Source organism: Podarcis muralis, chromosome 10 (assembly GCF_964188315.1).
Source record: "Podarcis muralis chromosome 10, rPodMur119.hap1.1, whole genome shotgun sequence".
Lineage (NCBI taxonomy): Eukaryota > Metazoa > Chordata > Lepidosauria > Squamata > Lacertidae > Podarcis > Podarcis muralis.
In genome coordinates this window covers 48,927,469-48,946,556 of record NC_135664.1, presented here as the reverse complement: position 1 = coordinate 48,946,556, position 19,088 = coordinate 48,927,469, and the positions used below count along the sequence as shown (strand labels likewise).

The following is a 19,088-nucleotide window of genomic DNA, read 5'->3' as shown; positions in this document are numbered from 1 at the left end:
CAGTTTAACAGTTACCCCCAAATCTGTCATCTGAAAAGAGGGGTACCTCAGTCTGTCTAATGGTGCAGCTATTCCTGATTCCCACAAGGAAAATATTGTGATTTCTGAAAACTGTTGAATTCAAAGTCCAGTCTGAATACCCAGTTCCGTTTTTACAAACGCTGCAGCCTTCAGAGAAAGAGAATCTTGATGCTGCTGACATTTATTTTCAGCTACTGCAACAGCTTCCCATTTATTGTCAGAATCTTGCTGAGTGCTCTGAGTAATCTTTATTTAACTATGGAGCTGCTGGCCCCCAGACCGCTACTTCTTCTTCTTTTTGGTCTGTAGTGAATCATTCTGTGGTTTTCTCATCTCTGACATCACCCACCCAGTTTCCTAAGAATAAAAGAGGAACTACGTACAACCTAGAGTAACATCTATATGTAGCCACTGGTTGATAAATAGCAAGGCCTCCTCTGCCCCTTTAAAAACCACCAGACACCTTAGCTGCCGCCACCACTCCTTAAAAATGGGAGTCAGGGTATGCAAGCCCAGTCAAGGGGCATTTCCACCAAAGATCTAATGTAAATGTTAGGATCTGGAATGCTTTTGCACTGGGTGTGAATTTGTAATTGTTTGTTAATTTCAGCAAAATATTTATCTGATTTGGATTCTTCCCACTCCAGGATGCTTTGGAAGGAAATTATGGACTTGGTAATATTTTGGGAGCGATACTTCTAGTAGTTTGGAGAGAGGGTCATGGGGAGAATTTTAGGGCAACAATCCCTATGTGTTTTTTTAGTCTTTTTGGCTTGTATTTACCTCATAAACCATAACATGGGCCCTGCTGGATCAAACGAAAGACCCAACTAGTCCAGCATGCTGTTTTCTCAATTACCAACCAAGATACCTGTGGGATGTCTACAAGCCGGACATGAGCACCATACATTCTTCCCACTTGTGTTCCCCAGCAACCACCTCTGATACTGGTAGGGATGTTTCCATCATGGTTTGTAGATGCTGATTGCCTGATACTCCATGGATTGGCCTAATCCCCCTTTTAAAGCTATCCAAGTTCATGACCATCACACTGTCTTGTGTAGCGAACTCCATAGTTTAAGAACGCAGGACACTTTCAAGTCCCCAAACCGCTTTTAAGACTTTAAGGAACAGTTTGTGGGAACAGCGGGGCATGCGGGTGGTGCTGTGGTTCAAACCACTGTGCCTCTTGGGCTTGCTGATCAGAAGGTTGGCGGTTCGAATCCCCACAACGGGGTGAGCTCCCATTGCTCGGTCCCTGCTCCTGCCAACCTAGCAGTTCGAAAGCACGCTAGTGCAAGTAGATAAATAGGTATCGTTCCGGCAGGAAGGTAAAGAGCGTTTCCGTGCGCTGCTCTGCTTTCGGTGTTCTGTTGCACCAGAAGTGGCTTAGTCATGCTGGCCACATGACCAGGAAAAACTGTCTGCAGACAAACACCGGCTCCCTTGGCCTGTAAAGTGAGATGAGCGCCGCAACCCCAGAGTCGTCTGCGACTGGACTTAACTGTCAGGGATCCTTTACCTTTACCTTTTGTGGAAACAGCACCTGAAGGACCAGCTCTGAGAAAATGTAGGTGGTCTAAATGTCCGTATCAGACAAGGAGTGGTGAGACCTGGGTTGAAATCCCCACTAAGGCGTGAAGCTCACTCAATGGTCTTGGGTCGACTGCTGATTCTACCCCATAGAGAAGTTATGAGGACAAAATGGGTTTGTGTGTTTCCAAGAGAACCTTGTATGCTGAGTTGTTCAGAAGATGAGCAGCTTGAAAATGTGCAGGTCAAAAAACAGCCATGTTCTCTTCTGGATCATATCCTTGACATTCAGAGCAACCTCAGGTGGAAGTAAAAAAAGATTATTTTTCTTTCAGGCACATCAGATTTAAATGAAACCGAGGAAGCTGAGCTACAGACCATCAAAAAGCATAAGGAAGAGCTGCTGGCAGACATCCAGGTGGGCACCACCCCAAGGGCAGTTAGGCCAAGGCTTCCCCAACCTGGTGTTAGACTACAACTCCCATCAGCCCCAGCCTGCATGGTGAATGGAATGGGATGATATGAACTGTAGTCCAACATCGTCTTCAGGTTGGCAGTGGCTGCATTGCCAGAATTATGACTATTGCTGGGAAGGGTCCAAACTCTAGAAGATGCCTTATTCTAAGACAGACCACCATTGGTCTGTGTAGCTCATTATTGTTGATGCTGCGTGGTAGTGACCCTATAGCATTTTAAACATGAGTCTATTCCAACTGTACCTGAAGATGGTGGAAATTGAATCTAGGACCTTTTGCATGTAAAGCATGGGCTCTGCTGCTGAGCTATGGCCAGGGCAGGTCCTCTCATGAGGCCAGGTGAAGCAACCACTTCAGGCAGCAGGATCCACGGGGGCAGCGGATCCCAATGTAGATCTTTCTCCCCCCTTTGTTCCTTCACTCACCCCTTCTTCTCTGGCCAGAGTGGGGGCAGCATTTGGTAGTCACTTCAGGTGCCAAAATGTCTTGGGCTGGCCCTGGCTAAGGCCCTTCCCCCAAGGCCAAGGCTACACCTTTCCTCCCAAAACACACATTCATCATAATCACGGATGCAGCCCCAGGAAAGAGTCCCAGCCTTGTTGCTAGAAGAGTTGTGACCAACCATCTCTATTCAGTCTCTGGCTTGCAATGTATCTTAAAAAAATTTATTGACTTGCTACCAAATCAATTATATTTTTGATTTGCTTTATATTTTTTATTGATTTGCTACCACAAAAAAAAGTGCAAACACAACAAAAAGAAAGAAAATGAAGAATAAAAAAATAGAAGCCATAGTCTGGAAGGACAAAACCCCACAGATACAATGCTACTCTAAAGGGACAAAAAAATAGTTTAACCGTCAGTCATCTCCTTAAAGGGAGCTCTGGGAATTGTAGCTCTGTGAAGGGAATAGGGGGTCTCCGAACAACTCTCGGCACCCACAACAAACTCTAGCTCCCAGAATTCTTTGGCTGAAGCTATAAGTGCTTAAAAAGTATGGTGTGAATGTGGTCTCAATCTCCCTCTGCAGATGCTACTCATCTGTAAAATGGGAATAACCACAGCAACCTCCCCCTAATGACTGCTCCAGGATAAAGATTGTACAGCAGTTACCAGGGCTGAATCCACAGCAAACAATTTCTGGGGAAACTACTAAATGTTTTGGCCGCTTGATGGACAGCTGACTTTAAAAACAAACCAGCGGTATGGGTTCCCTTCAGATGGGAGCGAAATGACTGGAACAAGCCCCAAGTCTATTTTAGTAACCAAGTGTAACTGGTCTTTACTTCCTTTTCACACGTCAGACTTCTGCAGTGAAAAACTATTTTGCACGCTGTTCTTTCTTCTCTCAACCCTCCCCTCCCCTCCTTCTCTCTCTCTTCTCTCATTTATAGAGGCTAAAAGATGAGATTGCAGAAGTGTTTGAAGAGATAGATCGTTTCCAGCAAACACAAACAAGGTGAGGAGCCAGGGATGCTCCACAAGGAGGAGGGATGGGAAACTTCTGGCTCTCTAGATATGTAGGACTCCAGCTCCCATAAGCCTTAGTTAGAATGATCAATGATCAGGGATGATGGGAGTGGTGGTCACGACCACGTTAAGTGTTTATAGCTTTATGGGAGACCCTATATTTCCTGGTTAGCTGATAACTAACCCATGTTGTCTGAATACCAGGTGTACGATGCTCTCTTTGTGTTCTTCTGAAAGAGAACCTAATCTACTGTACAAATTTCTTTATATTTGAAAAAATAATGATGATGGGCTCATGTGTTTCAGGTGACAAAGAAAGGAACTGAGTTAAACATTATTTAACCATGGCGTATTCATTTCACCAACATTCCCAGCGATGATCTGTGAACCATGTTTATTTCCCAGCATCTCCCAATAAACAGATTTTCTTTAATTTTCAAAACAAGATACCTAACATCTAAGTCAGGGTCGAGCCCCCTACTTTTGACTCCCACTGCATTTTGGGCTATGAGCCTGAGCCTGAACTGCTTTGAACTGTGTATCACTCCAAAAAAGCATTTCATATAATCTTTACTCCGTTACATCATAAACAGAGAATATCAACGATAGTATCTTTAGCAGCTGATCAGTTAGGTTTCCTCTGAATCTGTTATCAGCACCATATGTCTCTGTAAGTCTAAGAATGTGCTATAAGTGTAGTTGTGGCACTGCCAGAAAAATTGCCAACTAAAAACAAAGCAAAAAGGGGGCTGCGTTTAAGAAAATAGACAAAAAGCATGAGACTAAAGAATAAATCTATCCTGTGCAAATAAATCTATCCCATGTTTTAAACATATACTATTATGAAAGTTGGCATAGAAGAATGTGTACAGTATATACAAAAATATAGATGATTTACACTGGAAATGTCTAACCAGGTTCAGGAACACCCAAGATGCTACAATAAGAATTCTAAAAAAGGAGTGCAAAGGCATTAAAATGAATCTATATATCCCTAATATTCATAGCAAATTCTTGGGAAACCTGATATGAGATAACTATGCCATCTTGCATGGGGCAAACAATAAAAGTGATATACCGGTACATGTCAGTCTTTAGAACAATGTTCTTCAACACTGAGTCCCCAGATGTTGTTGTACTACACCTCCCATCATCTCTGGTCCAAGTGGCTGAAGGTTATGGGAACTGTAGTCCAACAACATCTGGGAACCCAGGGTTGAAGAACACTTTAGAGCAGAACATGGTTAGCAGACCCTTGCAATGATAGCTACTGCAGTGTTTCCCAACCGGTGTTCCGTTGCCTGGTGTGCCGCGAGATGTTGCCTGGAGGGAGGCGGGCGAGTCGGGCGGCGAGAGGCGGGGCGGCGGCGGCGAGGAGAGGCCGCCCAGCGCGGGGCTCTCGCCGTCTGCCTGCCTGGTTGCCTGCGTGGCGCTGACGTCACGGGGCTGTAACGTGCCCCACATAGGCACACGCGGGGCGGCGAGCGAGCTCCCTCCCACATCCCATCGCCGCTCGCTTCGGCCAACCTACTGGGCTGTCGCAGGCGGAAGGCCTGCGCATGCGCGAGGTTTTCGCGCCTTCGGGATTCCCTTCACGCCTTCCTCCTCCCGGGTCCTTGAGAGCGCGGGAAGCGGCAGCGCGAGACCGGCGTTGAGCCTGGTAGGTATTGCGCTTGCCAAGGCAGTCATTTGGGAAATGAAAACTTGCAAAGCAAGCAACCAGTTCAATCTGAAGTACGTGTATGCTTAATATCCTGTATCTGAAACCTGTTCTGCCCCCTCCCCCACACTTGGTGCCATTTTCATCTACACATGCAGCAGAGTAGGTTGACCCAGAATAGTACCAATTCAGATGGCAGATGGGAGAATGACAGTGCTGAATGCTTTCCCATGTAGAACAGTCCCTGCAAATAAAAACCTAGCATATTTGGAAGAGGGATGCTAGCCTAACCATTACCTTCTATGCTGTTACTATTTTTTTAATTTTTTTTACATAAGTAAAAAGTGACCTTTCCCCATCTGGCATGGTGGTGTGCCTCGAGATTTTTTTCATGAAACAAGTGTGCCTTTGCCCAAAAAAGGTTGGGAAACACTGAGCTACTGCTCATTTACATCCAAGTCAATGAGGTTGAAATGCCATGACTCCAAGTCTCAGTAAAGTGCCAGGGCTTGAGTGGACGGACTCTTGAATGGCCCATCTTAAGGGAAATACATTTTAAAAGACATCTGAAGGCATCCCTGTTCAGGGATGTTTTTAGTGTGTGATGTTATATTGTGCTTTTACTATTTTTTGCTGGGAGCTGTCAAGACTGGCTGGTGCAACCCAGGTGGAGTCTACACACATATAAAAAAAGTTCTGAAAATGCTTTTTAAAAAAGCACTTAAAAAAAAATAAAATACATTGAATTTTCCATAAGGAAATTTCACCATCTAGTGTCACATTGTATATTGCACTTAAAACACACTTAAAACATTTGCAGCTTACAGCGGAGTCCCCAGTAAGATGGGTGGCACATAAATAATAATAATAGTTGTTGTTAGGTGAATGGGGAAGCTGTCCATTCAAAGCGATGAACCATTCAAATGTGCATTTTAATATGTTGGCCTTGTTGAAAAGCTACACACTGTAACCTTGGTGGGGGTAGCCAATGCTGTGATGTGTATTAATTATTGCTCAGAATGGGCCAAAGTACATGTCACATGCGAAAACATGTAACAGTAACCTGATGGTCTCCCCCACCCCACACCTTTGGATGAAAAGCTGTAGGAGGAGGAAAGAACTGGGAGCAGAGAAACAGTGGAGGGTGCCTAACCCTTTCCCTATGGGTGGTTCCCCTAATTCAAGTATACACACAAATGCCCACCAAGCTACCATAAGCCATGATCCTACATCATGTTTAATTTGACCCTGCGGTCTGGCTCAGGCTGGAGGAAGGTGAGCCATAAATGGGTTCAGTGCCAAAACAAATTGGCAAAATGGTGGAGCATCTTCTGACCGAGCCAGAATTGAGGAGAGATTTGGATTATTTTGCTGGGAAGCCAGCGAGCACCCAGGAGGAAAAGTCTAGAAGTCATAGGTTGCTCTTCTTCAATCTGTTCCATATTTAATCAAATCTCATCTTGGTTTTTGCAGCAAGCTGGCCCAGAGGGATAAAGAAATGTGCGTTGGACGGAAGAAATTTAACATGGACCCTACTAAGGTCAGGTCAGGTCTATGTGTATTTGTACTGTATAAGTGGAGATTGACTATTACATGTAAAATTCAAGATCTGGAGTTTTCGTTTAAAAAGAAGCACATTTCTAGTCCCTAAGGTTGTAAAGCTTTTGTTTTTAAAGAACAGAGTAGGCACAGGCCTACAGAAGACTCATCAGTGCAGTTCCTAAATCATATTCAGATGTCCTCTCACGTGACTTTACAATCACCTGGAAGGAAGGCGGGGCTGTTGCATCCTCAGTTCCTACTGCCTACAAGCATTTTGTGGGGAGGAAGTCACATTTGTTGAGAGGAGATTGCTGTATGTACCTACGATGCTGCTGTGATCTGGATAGACAGGTCCATGTGTGGAGACACAACAGTGCCCTTAGTTCAGAGGAGGCAGCCCCACCCTTCACCGCCATGTGATTCTTAATCACATAAGCAAATGTCCAAGTGCTCGGAGAACTTTTTGGATATATATTCAGTTAAGCCTAACTTCTCCAAAGATGGCCAGCAGTTAAGCTAAAAGACAGTTTTCAATAGGAGATGACACCAACAGAGAAGGCATCTCACAATCATGGCTCTTAGATGTTGTGGCTACTTGGAGTCTGTCACAATCTTGACAGCAGAAAAGGTGGAGTCCAAGAACAAAGGAAGTCCCTTTCACTGAGTCAGACCATTGCTCCGGCTAGCTCCATGTCTTCTACACATTGTGGCCTGCCTTTCCGTCTGGTGGTGCTGTTGCTTAATGCAAGCTCAGTCCACAATAAAACAACTCTCATCCACAATTTGATGGTGGGTGAGGTGGCTGATCCAGTGTAAATCTCAGACACCTGGACTGGTGACCTTGCCCAGCTTTTCCCACCTGGGTATTCAGTGCAGCACCAGTCCAGATTGGTTGGAGTGTGGCAAGGATCCACTGAAACCCCACAATTCTCCCCAGGAGGCAGACATGCTGTTGGTGTCGGGAGGCAGAGACGGAACAGACTGTCACTATATTCAAGCGGGATTTGAATATAGCTAAACTCAATTTGGAGCTCTTGTGCAATAAACCCACTTCCAAAATAATCAAAATGTCATTTGCGATAAGGAAAGTGACAGGAAAATGCACAGGGACAAATGGCATTTGTTTGATGCAACGTGGCATCTGACCTCCCTGCAAAACAATCAGAATGAATGCTCGATAGTGATGCAGAATGAAGAGGAACAATTAGGAAGGACTGAAAAATCAGCAACAAGAGGCAGAACAGAACTATTCTAAGAATTCTTCTTCACCAGGAATATATGACCCCATCCTCAATTCTTCTCTCTGGAATTGAATGAAAATGTTCTAAGGACGCCCAGAGCACTATCACCTCCCTTATAGTCCAACCCCAACCAATGTTGCAACAGCCAAAAATGGAGAGGCAGTGTAGCATAGTGGTTAGAGAGCCAGACTGGGACCTGGAAGACCAGGGTTCAAATCCTCACTTGGCCATTCAGCTCCCTGGTAATCTTGGGCCTTTCACTACCTCACAGGGTTGTTGTGAGGATTAATGAGGAGACGTAGAGCCATGTATACCACCTTGAGCTCTTTTGAGAAAAAGGTGAGCTAGAAATGCAACCTAAATAAATAAATAAATAAATAAATAAATAAATAAATAAATGTCACCTTAAAAAGAAGATGGGAACATTAAAAAGAGACCTGGAGTGTCTCCCTCCTCTGGGTGGTTCATGCAGCATCTACTTTAGAAAGAAAACCAAAAACAACAATAAAAGTATTTGCAGCCCTCTTAACTGGGAGATCTTTCAGCTCTTGGTCTTGCGCCATCTTTCTACAACAAGCCCTCCTTTAGCCCAGCAAGAGAGAGACCTGCAAGGAAAGTTGATGAGGCCCAAGCCCAGAACTCACCCTGGCTGGACTGAAGAGAATTGAAGTTGTGTCTGCTCTTATCTCTCTTTCTTTGGCCTAATTACATCTGTGCAGTCTATCAGCCCGAACCCAGTCTTCACTGCACTTCCTGCCAACCAGTTCCTTTCAAAATACTCCCAACTTAATTACTCCCCTCTTACTGTCAGTGCTGCAGTCAGGAGCAGAAGCTCCACAATTAAGCAGTAGCTAAGCCTCAGCAGAGCAGCAGATACACTAGTGGGGAAAGGCATCTCTGTGGTGTAGTGGATGGGAAATGTCAGGAAGTGCAGCCCTAGTCCTTTGAAAGCAGTGATGTTAACTGCTAGCGCTCCACAGTAAACAATGGGACTTCCTTGCTCCTCAAAATGAATGAGGCAAGAATGAGGCTTTCAAGTTTGACTGTTGTTTGTGACCTGTTAGCTTTGAGGAAGTTAGGGAACCATGCCAGCATACTAATATATGCCTGCCAGCTGATTGTAATAGATTGGGTTTTGTGCTATCCTAATGAATTGGGTTTTGTGCTCTGTGTGTCTGTAATGGATTAACACAAAACCTTCAGTTTTTGGACTCTATAGTGGTACCTCGGGTTAAGAACTTAATTCATTCTGGAGGTCTGCTCTTAACCTGAAACTATTCTTAACCTAAAGCATTCTTTAGCTAATGGGGTCTCCCACTGCTGCGCGATTTCTGTTCTCATCCTGAAGCAAAGTTCTTAACCCAAGGTACTATTTCTGGGTTAGCGGAGTCTGTAACCTGAAGCATCTGTAACCCAAGGTACCGCTGTACTTTTGGGCATGGATAAGGGAGCTGTCCTGATGAGCTTCTGATATTGGACCATTCCAATAGTGGGCATATTCTATGCTACCATGGTAGGGTTAACTGCTTCTGATAACTGCGGCACTAAAATACGGTTGGAATTATTCTGGAGGCAGGTAAGGAATGTTGATTAGGGTTGAGGCTCTTTTCTTTTGCCCTGTTGGCATCGCTGATCACCTAGGTTTTGCAGGTTTTGAAGCACTGCAACTACAAACCAGCAGAACCTGTTTACAGTATTTGACTAGAGAATGATGTCCAGAACAAATTATCAGCCTTCCTTCATCAAGAGTCACTATAAAAATATAAATATAAAGTGCAGCACCTATACAGTGGTACCTAGGGTTAAGAGCTTAATTTGTTCCGGAGGTCCGTTCTTAACCTGAAACTGTTCTTAAGCTGAAGCACTTGCTGAAGCACTTGCCGCACCGCCGCTGCGCAATTTATTTTCTCATCCTGAAGCAAAGTTCTTAACCCGAGTTACTATTTCTGGGTTAGCAGACTGTAACCTGAAGCGTATGTAACCTGAGGTACCACTGTATTTAATTCCAATAAAGTATCCAGTGTAAGGAGTATAAACACAGTGACAAATCAGAAAAAGCTGAATGAATTTAACAAAATGAAAGTGCAAGAAGGGTGTTTCATGGGCATAGAGAATTTTAGGGAGCTGGTGCCAGGCAGGTAAGGTATACATTTTTGCATATAAGCAGTATATAAATGTGTATTATTACTATTATTGACTCCTTCATGATAATCGAGTCTGCTTTTCACAAACAGGGCATCCAGTATCTGATTGAACACAAAATACTGTCATCAAATGTGGAAGAAATTGCCAAATTCCTTTACAAAGGAGAAGGCCTCAACAAGACAGCCATTGGAGATTACTTGGGAGAAAGGTGAATACTCTTTCTCTCTCTCTCTCTTTTCCCCATGTAACCACCTGAAATCATTTCCCCCACTGCAATAAATAAATATTAGTGGTGGAAAACAATTTCAAGTAGAGAAATATTTCATTCTTTTCATAATATTTCATTATTTAAAAATGTTCTTTTCTTATATTTATATCCACTTTCTTCCATTCTGAAATACAAGCAAATTGTTAATGAGAAAATGTCTTAACACCCCACAAGTCAGGATGAATGTCCATTGTGGTATAACCACTCTGCAAACAAATCAGAACAAATACTCAGTAAAGACGGGGCATAGTCTAACCCCCTCATAGGCTTTGTGAAAGCAAATCAGAATGCATGATGAATAAACAAGTTAGGGGTGAATAACCTTCCTCTTTGCTTTCTCCCCATCTCACGCTGTTATTTTTCTTCCACCAGGGATCCACTGAACCTCCAGATTCTGCAGGCCTTTGTAGAATGCCACCAGTTTGCCAATCTCAACCTTGTACAAGCATTAAGGTATGCTCTAAGTCTAAGCAAAGCATTAAACACCTACAGATGGATAAATTCAATTCCATTTGTATTTAAAGGTGAACTTACCTAATTTACCATTTCCGAAACAACGTGCATACTGAAACACAAACTTCCTTCAAGATTTGCACTTCTCTGACTTTTGCAGTGCTGTTTTCCAGCTTAGTATGATGTACATATACTCTAGTAAAGTGCACATGTAGTTGCATATATGAGTGAAAATAATGTACAAAAATGCATTTTATGGGGGGAAATTTCATACGAAAATGTGTCTATTCAGAACAATTTGCTTTAAGATGCTGATGAATTTCTATGAGGAAACATTTAAACAAAGAAGCAACAGCCTGCAAACTGATGTTTAGATGTGGAGAACTAAACTTAAGATTGGAAAAACAATTGACTGAGAGAAGCTGAAATGGGCATTTTCACTCATTCCTGCCTGCAGTATCCTATGCTGATTTGAGGATGTGTGCTGTGTCTGCTTCTTGACACTTCATGATGGACACCCTTTTGGATAAAAGAAATCCAGGTGCTGCTGAGCCAGATTAGTTGAACCTGGAAAGTCCGGGTTTTCAATTCATGCAGCCACCCTTTAACTCATGGAGAGCTGACACAAAGAAGAAGATGATGAACCAGAGGCTCATGGTTTGGCAGGGAATTCCCTCTCCTCCCCATGTGATTGTTATTACGAGTTCACGCAGAACGCCCCAATAGGGCTTTGTTGAAGCTACAGTTATACATTCTGATTCCTGTTGCTCTTTGAACCAACTGGGAGTGACTTCATTTCACATCACATGAGCTAAAACTGGTACTAGAAAATCTACTGTTTCCCCAGATCCCTAATACCTGATTAGCTGACTGAGAATCTGCTCTTGGTGACAATTTGTTGGAGGAGATAGCTTCCCTTTTGCACTTTGACGTTTTCCCCAAATGCTTATTTGTCAACATGAGGTGGGTCTTGCTTGTGAAGAAGACATCTTGGAGCAGAGTTGCTTTGAGATAATTCCTGAGAAGGGAGCAGTGAGGAGGATGAACTGATACAATATTGACTTAGAGCTGCTGAACACATGATGAATTTCCTGCTCCAAAATCAGCCAATCAGCTTATTGTATACCCTTTGCTGTCACCTAAAAACCAAAGCAAGAACTTTTCAAGGAAATAGTCATTAAGGATGAATTACATTTTGAGTCATTTGTTACGTGGAATTTGAATAAGATGATACATACAAAGAGACATAGAACAAGTTGCATAGATCCTGCTCCAGCACAAAAGATGATTCCACATTTATGTAATTCATGCTGTGTGGCAAGTGGTCAAATGCACTTTCCTCAGATGTGAAGAACCCATGAATCACCCATGTACAGCATCACATGAGACAATCTGTCATTAAAATTCCATAGACTCCATGTTGGCTTCTAGTAAACTGGCCCTCAAGAGTTTCAACTTTTTGTAGGAAGATATGTAGTCTAATCAAATAGGATCAAATGGAATGAATATTAATACTTTCTTCAATTCAGTAACCTCCAGCCAGTTGTTAAGAGAATTCAAGATTTCCAGGATTGATACCAGTTTCAGTGGAAGACTCTCCCATCCTTATGCCAATTAGCAGACTCTGATGGTTTGGTTTCTCATTCCCAGACAGTTCCTGTGGAGCTTTCGGTTGCCTGGGGAGGCACAGAAGATTGACCGTATGATGGAGGCCTTTGCCAACCGGTATTGTCAGTGCAACCCAGGAGTTTTCCAGTCAACAGGTAGCTGAGAGGAAGGCTGTGAGATGGAATTTGCCAATGTGGTGCCCTCCAGATGATGGGCTCCAACTCCCATCATGCCTCTCCATTGGCCATGCTGGCTGAGGCTGATGGGACTTATAGTCCATAACATCAGAAGGGTGCCTCATTGGCTATGCCTGATGCCGGGAAACATTTATTCAGGATTTTGTCAAAATGAATCAAAGGGTAGCCCTAGTAACCACCGGGCTGCTCTGGTTGAGCTCTTCTTCCCTAGCTTTGGGGGGGGGGGCTCTCCCCTGAAATTTTGTTTGTCTTAACCCCTCTGCCGAACCACACACTGACCCCATGCTTCCACAAGATAGCACCCCAGTCCCCCCACTGCTGTCCATCTTTCCCCTTCCTTCAGCTACTCCCATGCTCCAACTGTGGGCATTTCTATTAAGGCTGGGCTGAAATCCCCCTGGATTTTCCTAAAAAAATACCCTCCCGGCCATGAAAATAAGGTGTAATTTTCAGGTGCTTTCTTGGGGTAGAGTGGGAGAAAGTTCTATAGAGATTTGGGGAGGGGGCTACTTGGTTCTGCCAGGTAATGAGGCTAGTCGGAAGGTGTGGATAGAGCCTCACGTCACTTCTCAGTAGAACCACAGTCCCTTTGCAGTGATGCAACACAACACAATGTCTCTGAAGACATTCCAGGAAGTGGGCCAGGCAGGAAGCTGTGGAGAGAGCCCTGTGCTGCTGTGAAAAGCATGGGGCTTTAAATGAAAAAGGGGAATCAAGGAAAAATTAAAAATCCTTGGTTACCTTGTTAAGCTAAATAAGGCCAGTATGGATTCCTTCCTGGAGGATTTGAAAAAAATTCTTACCCCTCCTCTCCAGTTTTTTGCAAGACTCAAATTTCCATAAATGTGTTCTTTTTCTTACTACTGTACTATGTGTACATAAAAACGTAAAAGCTGGCCTGTAGTCCATCTAGCCCATCATTCTGCTCCCACAGAGGCCAACCATTTGCCTGTGGGAAATCACCGATAGCCTTATGCTCCATGAATCTGATGGACCCTCTTTTAAAGCTATCCATATTGATAGCTATCACTGCCTCCTATTTCAGGATAATCATAGATAACCACAACTGAATATGAACGCTGAGCTTAGGAAGCAAGTCTGTCGTATTCAACTGCATCTACTGAAACTAAAGATTCTCTTTGAAGCTTGCCACAATGCCTATTCTTCGAGCTTCCTAGAAATCATAGGCTTTAGGCACACCACTCACTCGCTTGTTTCCTTTCTTTGGCAGACACCTGCTATATCCTCTCTTTCTCCGTCATAATGCTGAACACCAGCCTGCACAACCCCAACGTCAAAGACAAACCTCCCTTTGAGAGGTTTGTGTCCATGAACAGAGGCATCAATGATGGAGGGGACCTTCAGGAACCACTTTTGCGGGTAAGAGAGCTCTGTGCTTCCCTCTGCTTTTCCTGCTAGTTGGAAGTGGAAAGAGAGATCTTCAAGAATGGTTGAAGAGCCCACATATTCACCTATGCCATCTAGTTCTGGCCATATTACCCAGAAATCCTCAGGCACAATGACTTCAGAGGTTTTGCTTCTCTCTTCTCAGAAGTTGGGTTCTCTCACTAGTCGTATTGTAAGTGAGGCCAGGCAGTAGATATTTAGTACTGACCTAACAACACCAGCAGTCAATTTAGCCTCTGTCCATTCTGGAAAGGGCCTGAGAGATGCAAATATTTATTTGGGATTGAAAGATGCATTGCAGTGAGAAGCAAAGGAGGAAGGATAGACAGGAACTACCTTGTTATATACCACTTTCTTACAACAAGCAATGAATAAATTTTATAAAATAGATGAACAAACTGAACTGTGGGAAATCCAAATAAGAAAGGCGGAATAAAAATCTTGGACAAACTAGTTACGATTCTGGGTGAAAAATGATAGCAGAAAAAAAATATGTATACCTAGGATTGTCATCTATTCCACACACACACACACACACACACACACACACACACACACACACACCAGTTTTTTCCTGCAGGATATCTGCATTGAAGACCATTGTGGATTGTTCAGAAATCCTACAGGTATGGCTTCTCCAGCATGGCTATGAAGTGAAGGGGAGCTTCACCTGTTGGATTTCTGAATGGTATCTAACCAGAAAAGGGAGACGCTCTGAACCTATAAGCCAACTGATCCAAAGGTGCTCCACTAATGTATGGAAAGAAAGCACCAGGGGAGCTGAGCTCACAACTTATAGAGCAAGTCAAACATAATATGTACCTGTAGTAGTTCAAAATCCATACATTTGCTTAGGCATGTACAAATGATGCCCTCCCTCATGAGAGGAGAAAGGGATTATGCCAGAGGACATGCCCCAAATGCCAACACATGCAGTTTGAAAACTCATCAGAGACTCCAAAATAATTGTGTGTCTATCATACTCCTCCTCCTGTGCCAGACTCCACTCTACAGCAGGCGGTTCTCAAAGCACCTCGTAATAATGAGCTCTCCAGCAGACAATTAATAGACCTGTACAGAAAGGGAGCAATACTAATTCGTATTCGATAGCCCATCAATTTTCCAGGTGTGGCAATTTCTTCCAAAGCTTCAGAGGACGTCATGAATCATTGTTCCCTCTCCACTAGAAATATTAGCTTCCTCTACTTAGTGAAGCCCTTAATGAGCTCAGGTTTTCTGCAGTACTGACACTGACTCAGCCCATTCTCCCGGGGAAATGTTGATGGGAGTTATTTATCTGATTGCATGTGATTATTTTCACAGGCACATAATATGTGTTAACCATTACCTATATACCCTTTGCCTTAGTAGAATGCTATGTCGAATGACTATATATAGCCATTGATCTAATAACAAATTTGGGTGACCCAGTGCCTGCCAGTTTGAAACAGGAATGGACCATCCCCAAAATGAGGTGACGATGGTGCAAAGCTGGGGGATTCCCTAGGTTTGAAGATGTATCAAAATTTAAGAAAGGGAAATATCAAAAATGGCATGACAAGGACCCGTGACCTTCTAATGCAGACATAATGCCAACACATCAACCGAGGAGGAAGCGGAAGGAAACGGGAGCAGGGGAGAAGGAAGGGTTGGACTGCTCAAGTTTCTAATAAAATATAGCAAGTGTATGATGGAGGGAGAATCAGGGTTTGTGGGAGAGTTGTGGGCCAAGAGGTTACACTCTCCTCCCTGCACTACAAAGCAAGGCTGCAGGAAAAAAGGAGAGGACCAAGAACACGTTTCTCCTTTCCCACTCTTCAAAATGCCACCCACCCTCTCACCCACTATGTAGCTATAAAATATTCAGAGTCAGGGCTAGCTATGATGTTTCTGGCTGCTGAGAGTAGGTGGGTTATGAGCTCTTTATGGTGTGAATAGGTGTTATTATCTTGGAAGATGTTGAGTAGGGCCAGTTCTGGGGTGACTTCTAATACTTGTTTAGTTATTTTGCATATTTCTTGTATGATTGCTGTCCAGAAGAGTTGGTTTTGGGGGCATTCCCGCCACATGTGGAAGGATGTGCCTGTGGAGGTGCATCCTCTCCAGCATTTTGGTGAGGTTCCTGGGCGTATTTCCGTGGTGTTAGGTACCATCTGTAAGTGAGTTTCATAGTGAGTTCTTTCCTTTTCATTGATAGGGATTTAAAGGGAGATTTAGACCACATTCTAGTCCATTGGGTGGGGTTAATCTCATGTACATTGAGCACTAATAATGAAACATATGTTGTAGATTCCCACCCCCCACATTTATTATGCTATCTTTGTGATGTACAAATGACATGAGAAAACTTGGTATACTTGTTTGTATAACATTATTCAGTTTGTATAACTGCAGCTGGCTGAAGGAAAGAAAGGGGCGAGCACGGGCTGCCCCGACCTTAAATGACCTGACCTAAACCCTGCCCCTGACGCCAGCTGATTGGCTAGCGGGGTAAAAGCTAATCCCCGGGATTCCCAAGTCCCGCGGGGCCGAGCTAGCCCCGCGAGGCTGTAGATGGGGCGTGAGCCCGCAACCCCCCCTCCTTATGTCGGGAGTGGCTTTGTATAACATTATTCTTGTTTATAAAACCCATTTTTTTTAAAAAAGAGTCAGGGCTAGCTGCCAGCCCCAAATCTAAGCTCTATAGTGCTGGACAGCACAACAGATAAAGGGTTTTTTTGGGGGGGGGGAGGACAGGAAAACATGTTGCTCCCTCCTAAAACTTCTCTCCCCTCAAGGAGGCTTGAAAAACACTATAAGCACTAGGAAGGGGCAAGGTGAATATAAAATGGAAGAATGGTATAAAGAGGTGCGGGGTATAGCTATTAATGATAAATTAACATGTGCTATTAAGGTAAGATGCCGAATATGCGGGAGAAATGATTTTGAGGAAGGTGTTTGTATAATTTGTACTGTAAAATGGAAAGGGGTCAAACCATCGCGAGAGCTGTTGAATTTTTGGGAGGTTGGATAGTAAAAGTGGAATGGTATTGGGGGTGTGGTGCACATTTTTATTCTCATTTGTTTATTATTATTACTTCTGGCGGTTCCGTCATTGCGAGAAGTGAGGTTACAGGGAACTAGACAGAGGGCCTTCTCGGTAGTGGCACCCGCCCTGTGGAACGCCCTCCCTTCAAATGTGAAGGAAATAGCTATCTTACCTTTAAAAGACATCTGAAGGCAGCCCTGTTTAGGAAGTTTTTAATATTTAATGCTGTATTGTTTTTAACACTTGATTGGAAGCTGCCCAAAGTGGCTGGGGAAACTCAGCCAGATGGGCGGGCTAAAAAGAATAAATCATTATTATTATAAAATGAAAAAGAAAATTATAAAAAAATATAGAAAAAGAAAAGCACTGTAAGGCTTGGGTCCTAAACAGGAGTGCTTTTTCTAAGGGTCAGGATATACCACATCATTTTGTTGCAGGATGTGTGTGTGTGTGTGTGTGTGTGTGTGTGTGTGCATGCACCCACATACCCCTGCCTGCCTGCCTGCCTGCACGCACCCAGCTCTCTAAAACTTTCTTACATTTCAGTGAGATTAGTGTCCTTTTTTATCTATGTTTGACTTCTGAAGACTTGGGAGGTTTACCAGAAAATGCTGCTCTTACACACTTACACACACACACACACACAAAATGTCCTTACCATTGGAAACATTGGAGGTGCATGATTACAGGGCAAGAGAGACCATATTCTAAGCAGGATTCGCTTTTGTCAAAGTGTGGCTCAGACAGTCAGGGGAGGCTTCTCACAGTGTCCTTTATTCACTAATGCTACACAGCCTTGGACAATTTCTTCAGGAATTTTGCAATTTCTTCCAATTTCAACATAGCCTACCTATCAAAAATTATTCTGAAACACCACTCAGGGGGCAACTCTGATTTTATATAGCAACCACTGAAGTGCCCTTCATATGAAAAGATTGGATTTCCTGCTGCTGGCAGTTTGGAGGAAGTCGCAGTGACATTACATAATGTGTGACAGCATGTTCCAGTAGTCCCAATGTCACTATTTTACTGGACAAGAAATGAGAAAATCCCCTTGTGAATGAGTCAGATGTGCATAACTGGGACTTTATGTTCCTCCAATTTTGAAAATAAAGAAAGAAACCATATAAAGGAAACCCACTTGCTGAGTATAGAATAGCTTATGGAAATGAAAGGGATGTTTTTGATTCTATTTGGAGACCAAGAATCAAGTTCATTATGCTTGAAAGGGAGAGAAGAGTGATGAGAAGAGGAAATGGGTTTGAGGTAGGAAGCATTGGATACTGTGGAAACTGCTGAAATCTGGGTTGCTTCTACACTGGTCCTTTTCTCTGAAAGTGTCATCCTTTGCCCTCTCACTTTTTGCATGTTTAACTAATCATTCCATGCCAGTCATTAATTATAGGTTGGCCTACAGTTTATATTTCAGACCTGATTCGTGGCCGTTTTTAAATTGGAAACGCATTTGCAGTACCTTCCTGTCCCATGTGCTCTTTGGGGCTCCTGTGCCTTTAATTAAAAGCATCCTGCTGGCAGTTTCACCTCTTGATTCCTATTGAGCATAGGATTCCTGGCGAACAGCCTCTTAATTGCCCCTTGGTCTCTCTTAATCGCACCTTATCAGTTAGTGTCCCTGCGTTGCTTATGTGCATATGAACGCTTTCATTCCTTATTTCATTCATGGCCTATTAACTTTTGTGTGGAAAAATGGCACTATTCCTGTTATATAAAAACGAAAAGGGAAACACTTTGGCCAGTATTTTACTAAGTCAGAAGGAGACTTCATTGGTTTCAGAGGGTCTACTCTTGAGTATGACCCACATAGGATATCTCCCTGTGAAAGGAAATAAGTGATTAAACACACAGGTGGGCAGGAGGAAAGGGAAAGGGAAAGGGTTGAGGGAGGAACCATAGCTCAGCTAAAAGGCTCCTCAGTGCTCAGTTTGAGGGATCAGGCGGTGGGAACGATCTCTGCCCGCGATGCTGGACAACTGCTGCGTTGAATCACCATTACTAATACCACACAATCCTAGAAGGCA

At 43.5% G+C, this 19,088-nt stretch overlaps 1 protein-coding gene across 1 annotated transcript in view; it reads left to right on the top strand.

Annotated features, from left to right (window-relative positions):
- CYTH4 (cytohesin 4) overlaps positions 1-19,088 on the top strand; it is a 38,671-nt gene that overhangs the window by 9,878 nt on the left and 9,705 nt on the right. The window contains exons 2-8 of the mRNA XM_028747635.2: positions 1,890-1,972; positions 3,425-3,489; positions 6,634-6,700; positions 10,178-10,296; positions 10,729-10,809; positions 12,460-12,572; positions 13,846-13,994. Of these exons, the coding sequence (XP_028603468.2) occupies positions 1,890-1,972; positions 3,425-3,489; positions 6,634-6,700; positions 10,178-10,296; positions 10,729-10,809; positions 12,460-12,572; positions 13,846-13,994 (677 nt within the window). The remainder of the gene's footprint in view (positions 1-1,889; positions 1,973-3,424; positions 3,490-6,633; positions 6,701-10,177; positions 10,297-10,728; positions 10,810-12,459; positions 12,573-13,845; positions 13,995-19,088) is intronic.